Source organism: Megalops cyprinoides, chromosome 17, assembly GCF_013368585.1.
Source record: "Megalops cyprinoides isolate fMegCyp1 chromosome 17, fMegCyp1.pri, whole genome shotgun sequence".
NCBI lineage: Eukaryota > Metazoa > Chordata > Actinopteri > Elopiformes > Megalopidae > Megalops > Megalops cyprinoides.
In genome coordinates, this window is record NC_050599.1 from 22895231 (window position 1) to 22903767 (window position 8537).

Here is an 8537-nt window from a genome sequence, read left to right on the forward strand (position 1 = left end):
ATGAATGGTTGCAAGAATGTCAGACAAATGACAGTAGTGATATTTTTCAACCACACACAGCATAGAAAATATAGATTAATGATAGAGAAACAGAGCTACTTTCTGAAGCATCAAACACAAAATCCTGAGGTATTCAAAGTACATTAAGTACATTAAAGTAAAAAAAAGATACAGACAGAGATTGATAGTTCCTTTGATTTGCCAAACTCAGAACATAAATTTGCCAGTAAGTGTTTTATTTTCACAATGAAGGAAGGGAAAAAGTAGGAGACACTGTTTCAAACAATGTTTGACTGTCACTTTCCCTGGCATAAAAATTTTAAGTTAATAAGCTATTTTAATAGGAAAGCCTTATTATAAATTAGCATCTTCTATCATGAGGTTCTTCTTTGGCCTGTTTTAGCAAGCTGTGTGTGACTGCCCTGTATGCCTTAAGAGTGCAATGCAATGGATTAAAAATGAGACATCACAATGCAATTCAGAATACTACAGAAGCCATGCAGTCAGTCCAAGATGAGAAATTCATTTATATTTTAAATGTAACATATACGGCTACATTTACAACTGTAAGTTTATATTTTTATTAGCTCAGAATTCATATTCCCAATGCAAAATTTATCTTCTCCGTGAGAGTACCATTATATTAACATGCAAGCTTTTCTGCAATAAAACTAGCCTGACCTCTCCACTGAACAGAAGCCTTCTAAAAATTCAAACTGCAACACTGAAATGGCTGGACAGTGGAGACTCTGATGTCTTTTAAAAGTCAGCTTTCTCATGCTGTGGTCTGACATGAGGGTACCAAATTAAAAGCCCTCTATGGTGTAACTAAGTGGGTGGAGACAGTCTTTACATACATAATTTATATCATGTATAGTGTATAGAACTGGACATAAATACAGTAAGGCTTTAAACTGTGATGCTAGGTGCCGACTGCCGACAGATGTCACTGCGTGATAAATGAAAGCCCGACATCTATCTTGATAAAATTAATAAACACTAGTCAATTGCATGCACTTGTTTAATTCAGTGAAGAGGTCTTAGATGAAACACAATGGGTCACATTAATACAAAACAGTTGCACATATAAATGTATAATCTAAAACAGAACAATTAAAAATAAATGGCAGACAATGATGCTGAGAGTATCAGTGCATTACTGGGCCACTCTGCACACTCGTGTCATGAATAATAACAATAAAATATTAATGAAACATGCAAGGCCACTTAAGAACTTTGCCTTGCTGGAGATATTTCAGCATTAATGGAGACACATTATGGAAATGTCAAAGGAGTTTAGAGTGGTTGTGTATTGTTTTTGTGTGTATGTATGAGAGGGAGAAAGAAAATTAAGTACCACAATAATCCACTTATGGATATTTGACCTTTTATATGGTATTTTTACATTGTAATCAAAATATCTATAATTGTATAAAACAAATTGCAATGAGATATTATGACCATTTGACTGTAGGAGGGGGGGGAGGTCTTTAGTGCAAGAACAAGAAAGTTATCTTGGACCTTAGCTTAACCGTCTTAATTTGAGCCAACGGTACTATTTTTCTTTCATATGACAAATTTCATGTTTATTTCAGAAAAACAAACAAAAACATCCAATGATTGAGAATATCAAAATAGAGGTTAATTAACTGGATATACAGGGGACTAGACATAAGCCACTGCAGAGTGACAGACTCATATCTAATAACTCTTCAGAGGCCTGCTCCCAGCATGCATACTGTCTATATGGCTGTGCTTATAGTGTAGCGGCAAGGACAGAATCAGCACAGATAAGAGAGAAACAGCCTCATCTGTGGGATACAGATAAATGTCATTGAGTCTGAGGTGAGCAGGGCCTCCCACTTACAGTGCCACAATGAGTGCGAGAGTGGTCATGATCCTTTGGGGTTTAGGACACTTTCACATTAAAACCACAGTCCTTGATTGCCCCTTGGTTGCCTTTCGCAATATAAAAACCGTGGCTGATACGACATTCAAGTATGTCGATTGCCAGTCCTATCTTAAAGGGGCTAACTTACACTCCTTGCAATAGGTGGCGCTGTCATGTACGCATCCCTCAAGTGAGTCCATTGAAGAGAAGGTGGGTGTGAATGAGCAAAGGGCTGAGACCCTGTTTTCAGATGGCGTTTGCAGACAATACATACATAACAAATACACTGAACATGACTTCTGTCTTTTTTCCAATAATTAATTCACCAGAGGGTTTTACATTTTTATGAGGAACTATAAAGTACTTTAACACAGCCTCTGTGCACCATTACAACTTTTTAAATCAGTGAGAGGATTGTTACATTGATGTGATGGCGCCCTCTAAAGGTAATAGTGAAAGTACTACCGTTATGAGGTTTACACTTGGTAGGGTTCTGCAATTTCACACTAATCAATTTCATAAATTACAGTCTGAAGCATTTCTTCTCTAAACTTTCATTGTTTCCTTTATTTACAATCCTCTGTTACATTGAAATAACTCAGCAAGGGTTTAATTGTTATCCATTTTCTTACTTAATGCCTATTAAGGATTATTTGCATTGGCAGGACACAACACCTGAAGTGTTTTAGCTTCTAGCCACACCATTGAAAGATTGATACAGAAGGAAAAGGTGCCTTACAATTTTTCTCAACTCCTAGCCCGCTTCTTCTCTTTAGGTTTTTAATATATTTTATGATGAAAGCTAGATTTTACAACCAGGGTCACATTTTTTCCTGTGATTTTGTCTTGCATTACTGCTCTTACTATTACTACTAATAATTATCTTTATTTATCATATATAGTCTAAAGCACAATATAGCCATCTCAAACCACTGGAAAAAATCCATCTCAAAAGATCTGTTGAAAGACGTGCACAATAAAATGTATGGCTGGATGGTATTAATACATGAAACAAACAGTAAATTTAGACTATAAAGAGTATGACATTAAGATGGGTTTTAAGCCTCCTTTTAAACATGTTCACATTTTTACTATCTCCAATTTCTGCAGGAAGGTCATTCCAGAGGCATGATGCCCAACTAAAGAAGACTGTCACCAAAGGAAAGCAGTTTGGTGCATAGGCTGGTCTGACAGCTACTCCCATCATAGAGCCAAGCTGCACTGGCCAGGTGGGCAAGATGTCACAAGTCTGGGTGGGAGTTGTTCACTTATTATTGCTATGGTTAGTCATCAAATTGGAACAAAGTGACAGTCAAGTCAAAGCCAGTAACAAAGGAGAAAAGACTCAACTGGAAAAGAAGTCTGATTTATCTGACTAACCTAGAATGAGGAACTAAGACAACCAAGGATTTACATAAGACAAATGCAATCCTGGAAGTGAGGGAGAAATCAGTTACAAATGCAGTACATGCATGTGGCAAGAGCCTCTACCCAGAAACCAGGATGCCATCCAAGCACATAACCAAGACTGACTCACACCAAGATGTATTTGAGGGTGCCATGCTAAGGTAAAACTTCACTGAGTAGTGTAACATGCAGATTGGCTAATATGACAGGCACAGTGAACGATATCTACATAACTTGAAGATCATTTAATCTGCACAGAAATATTCATCTGAATTAGGCTGGCATGCACAGTTCTGTTACTGGCCAAGATGAGGACTTCAGTGTGGTCAACCTGTATGGTGTATTATTTAAATGATATCAACACCTGTAGTAAAACAGTTAAAGGGAACAGGTAGTTACTGTAAGATAGTGGATAGACAAAGATGCCTGAACTGTAATGCCAGTCAGTTGCAATGCAGACCTACCTGTAAATTTAGATACAACCTATATTCTCACCTTGCTTCTCTCATGTTCTCTAACATGAAGCTGATGGCAGACAGCAACTGACAAGACCTTTTCCAGCAGGTGATACTCCCATGATCAGAATGTAATTTCTATCCCACTCAAAATGACAAGAATAATAACTTCTGCCCAACCTTTAACTAGCGAATGTAGTTGAAACGTAAAATAGATCATGAGGTAAAAAGTTGGGCCTAATTAAATGACAACATGCTCATTAATAGCTCATTAGTGCGCTAAAACCTTTTATTAATATAAAGACTTTACATGCTTAAGAAATACACTTGATAATATACTTTTATTGTACAACAATTTGAATACAAAGTGCACTAAACCAGCATTTCTGAAAACACAAGGTATGCAGCGGGAATAGAGAGTAGGATTAATGGTGTCTTTTTTGTGTAAGGGTTTGGACTGCGTGAACACAGAAGTGGGTATCTCGATACACTCTCCTCCAATATCCCCTGACGAGAGTGTGAACTTCAGCAGGTCTGGTCAGGCGACACTGGACACAAACTTTCGGGATCCATTTATAAAGGGAGCACCAACCGTTGGTAAGCCCCGCCTGTTCAGTTCACCTATTTCGATTTCTCTGCGTCTAATAGCGCGGAGCGGATTCCCAGCTTCCGCAGCTCTTCCACCAGATCTCCGTTCTGGTGCATCTGAAGGAGGATGTCGCAGCCGCCCACAAACTCCCCGTTGAAGAACACCTGCGGGATTGTCGGCCAATTTGAGAAGGCCTTAACTCCTGTCAAGGCACAACATGGGCTCAGTTATTCAGACAGTAAACCTCGAGACACTTGTTTCAACATAATGTAGCTATAAAAAACATAACTTAGGTTAACGAAATGGCTTATTAACGATTCAACAACGGCTGCTTTCTTAGTGGGCACTGGAATGTTTAATGACACTATAAAGAAATGCTCAAAACACTACCATAAATATTTAAGATACAGTAGCTAAACTAACTGCTGGACTATACTATAGGCCTACCAGTATCAACAAAAAAACGTAAATTTCTCATATTTATTGTTAGGCGTATCTACATTACATACTGCGATTGTGTATCTGTTTCTATCAAGAAATTGTTTATGTAGTCTAACAGAGTATAGGTATGGCCATTGATTAAAGTATTTTGCTAATTTACTAGCTACTCTCAAAGACTAATGGAGTATGAAAGAATGTTGACCGTTTCACATCGTCGTCAATGCGTCTTCTGTAATCTCACTAGTTTGTAAACGCCTATTTCTCCAGCTGCACAACCCTGATAAAGAATGTAGCTTACTACCTAACATGCTAAGTGATTAGCAAACTAATTTTCAGACTAGCTAACTATTCAAATAAAAGCTTAAATAACCATCTGGTTAATAAGCTAATAAGTCCAGCAATGTTTACACAAACTTACACAAATTTAACTGCAATTTAGAGAACAATTTAGAAAGCTCAAGTTAAATAATTTTATATAAATCCATAATTTAACGTCAGAAATGAATATGCTCCAAGCTGTTAGCTAGTTAGCGGAATCATTTTAATAGAGGACACCCCGTTAGTCAGCCAGCTAGACTAGTCCCCAATGACAGTGACACGTAAGCTTCCAGTTGTACTAACATTACTTATATAAGTAGAATAGCTGGCTAGATTACATTAATGTTGTTCTCTCCCTTTAATAAGAAGCTTAGCTAAGACTGTCTTTGGCAGACACGGAAGGTGGTTTGTTAGCTGCATCTATTTGTTAAGTTAGACAGTTTGCTAGCTACTGACCTTGCCTGAGATCCTGGTCATCCAACACGTTGTACGCGGCATATTCGTCTACCCCATGCATCCGTAGGATCTGGACCACTGCGTTGCTGAAGCCACACATGGGTTGCGCTGGTGTCCCCTTCATAAACACCACTACTTTGTCCTTCTTCACCATCTCAGCGAAGTCCCTCTGCCCCGCAGCGGCGCACAGTAGTCGGGCCGAGGTAAACACTTGTCCATCAGCTCGGCCTGTCCGGCACACATTATCCACCCGCAAACACCGAACGGCTGATCTAACAAGAGTGTTCATTGCGCCTCTTTGACAACAGGTAATCACCGAAAACGGATGTTTATTCTAGTAAAAACTAACCCTTTCTGAACACGCCGATACGTCTTACAACAGTAGACGTCGGGGTCAAACACAACTGAAAGTAGCCAAAGAAATGCGGGTATTACCAAACATGTAACTCTCTTGTTCATTCATTGGTTTACCGAGAGTCAATCAACGGTGCATAGGCGGGCTTAAAACGAATAATCAAAATGATGTGTTCTAAATAAATGATTAACAAATAAGTATTAAATATTTTGGTGAAATATCTAATATATGTTTACACCTGAATGTGTAAAATATAACACCGAAGGAGTTTTTAAATTCATGTTTTCCAGATTGTTACGCAATGCGTCACTTCCGTTTCCGCATATTAGTTTGAATAGTTTCTTCCCATGTTTTCGTAATGTGATTGTAGCTGGATTGCATGCAAGCAAACGTCGTTTGCTGAAAAACGTATCGAAATTTTTATTTTATAATATGCGCCAATGTTCCACTGCGTTGATACCGGTATGTTTCTATAAATGGAGTTCATGCCGTAATGTCTGTTTACCCCCTCCGCGGTTTGTTTCAAACTAGAGTTTGTCTGGTTGTCTGGCGAACCATAGATCGTATTTGCAATGCCAGAACTTCTGTTCTCTGTGTATCACTTGCATTCCTGCAATGTAGCCTCTTGCGATGCAGTTCGTTTGGGGCCAAGCAGGATTGCACACAGCAGATGAAAGAAGCTAAGGCGTGGCTACTCGAGTCCCAGTAGTATCACGTGCGATGTTCTTTGGACAGTGACCGTTCACAGTCTGTTTCCACGGCGGTGGCGGATTGCCCTGTACCGTCACCTATCGAAAAACAGGCAGAGTAAAGAGCAGCAAGATATTGTTTTTGGCAGAAAGATTTCTCCAAACACACTGAAAGCTGCAACATCCCTGCCATTTTGTTACAAATCTGCCGTAAAACGGCAGGTTTGACAGCTAATTCGCTTTAACTACTCTGGATGAGTAAAATATTGGTGGTGTATTTGTGATATTTCAATTTAAGATGCCTTTCCAACCAGTTCGTTCTTTCTTTGCAGGAGCGTTTTGCTGCCAAGAGGTATTTGGAGGTCATAGTTGCGGCATCAGGATTATTGGCTCACCTGATTGAGGACGTCCCATTTGTAGAGTGCTGCATACATTAACCTTGTTCAAAATGTGCATTTTAAATGATCGTTTGCTTAGCAGACAGGGCGGCTTGCATTTGTACATTTTAAGCTTTTCAGGCTAATGCACCCCCCTCCAAGAGTTTAACCTGCAACCATATAAATACAAATTTGATTCCCTGCGTTGAAACATCTCTAATCATAGTTGCAAAGACTAATTTAACCACTGTAATTGATTGTGGTACCTTTATAATGACAAATTTGTAATTTTCTGGGAAATGAAACAGTGCTTTGTAGTGGGGATGGGGGCATTTGTGTGGTACAGGTTTGAATCTCGGCAGCATCCAGTTGTATTGTGAAATTGCCTTTTTTTGCACAAGTTGTGTTGGAGGGAGGAGACAATTTAATGCAAGCTTCAACTTTTCACACCTGGACTCCACCTTCCATCACCTCTGCAAGTTGATTTTAAGTATCTGGTAAATACAAGAATGGAAGCAACTTGGTTGGGTTTAGTCTTTCAAATAAAGCTGTTCGGCTACATTTGACTGTTGTCACGTTGTGCTTCATCACTACTCGATACCACATGACCACTTGCACAATACACAAAAAGCACATGCCCATAGTAAGATTAGCTCAAAATTTATCGAGAGGGATATGAAAACATGCAAGGCTGAGGTCTGGCACTCATCTGAGGACGTTGATCCATTGCTCTAGAGTGCATTGGTCATGTCTGACTAAATTCTCAAGTTTAAAGGCACATGCACTTTCTGTCCTTGGTAACTGATCCTGGATCAGAATTTAAATTTTACACTAAATGGTTGGGGTTCAGATCGAGATCGAGGGTTGACAGAATGATCTATATGTTGTCAAGGGCATAAAGTGCCAGGAGCTAGGTTAAATTTAACATTGTGTATTCAGATACAGGATTATCAGCGGTGGATAGTATAAATTGAACACTGAGCAGAACTTCACTCCACAATTGAGCCGACACGGATTGAAGCGCAGAGTGGAGGTTTCCAGGTAATAGTGTAAACGGTTCCAGTCTAAATGCTGTAGGCATACCATACTTGCTGTACGTATTTCATGGGAGGCCCTTCCCGGTGTGACGTTTTGAGTTTGCACATAAGACGAAGATGACGGCACATACCCAGGTAGTGCTTTGTTTTATATTTTATTTTTATTTTTTGCCAAACACACTGTGAGAGAACAACAAATTTAATTGTGTTGCTTGTTTTGAATTGGTAGCCACACATAACGTGTCATCTACAAAAAAAAAACCCCTCCGTTGCATTTGTGAATTCATCTACAATATTTGGCAAAGTTACACACAGATGCATGAATGCCCAATGCTACCAACCTGTTAGTGGTAGCTGATTGAATGCTAGGGCTAACTGTTATTGTCTTGAAAATGGTAATGATTTCCAGCGCTCGAGACGAAGTCCGTGAGTCAAAAACAGCGAGGGGTACGCAGGCATGTGCACCGTTTAGTAAAGTGCCAAAAATAAGTTTACGAATTTAGATACAAGGGAGATGCCTGC

The 8537-nt window shown here is 39.2% G+C and overlaps 1 protein-coding gene and 1 non-coding gene across 2 annotated transcripts; one reads left to right on the plus strand and one right to left on the minus strand.

The window, feature by feature from the left end:
- Positions 1-4028: 4028 nt before the first annotated feature.
- Positions 4029-5971, minus strand: glrx5 (glutaredoxin 5 homolog (S. cerevisiae)). Its single transcript, XM_036550069.1, has 2 exons — positions 5558-5971; positions 4029-4544 (listed from the first exon to the last, which is right to left on the minus strand). The coding sequence occupies exons 1-2, from the start codon at positions 5844-5846 to the stop codon at positions 4375-4377; spliced, it is 459 nt and encodes a 152-aa protein (XP_036405962.1). The 5' UTR covers positions 5847-5971; the 3' UTR covers positions 4029-4374.
- Positions 5972-6511: 540 nt separating this feature from the next.
- LOC118792767 lies at positions 6512-6787 on the plus strand. Its single transcript, XR_005005621.1, has one exon.
- The last annotated feature ends 1750 nt before the right edge of the window (positions 6788-8537 follow it).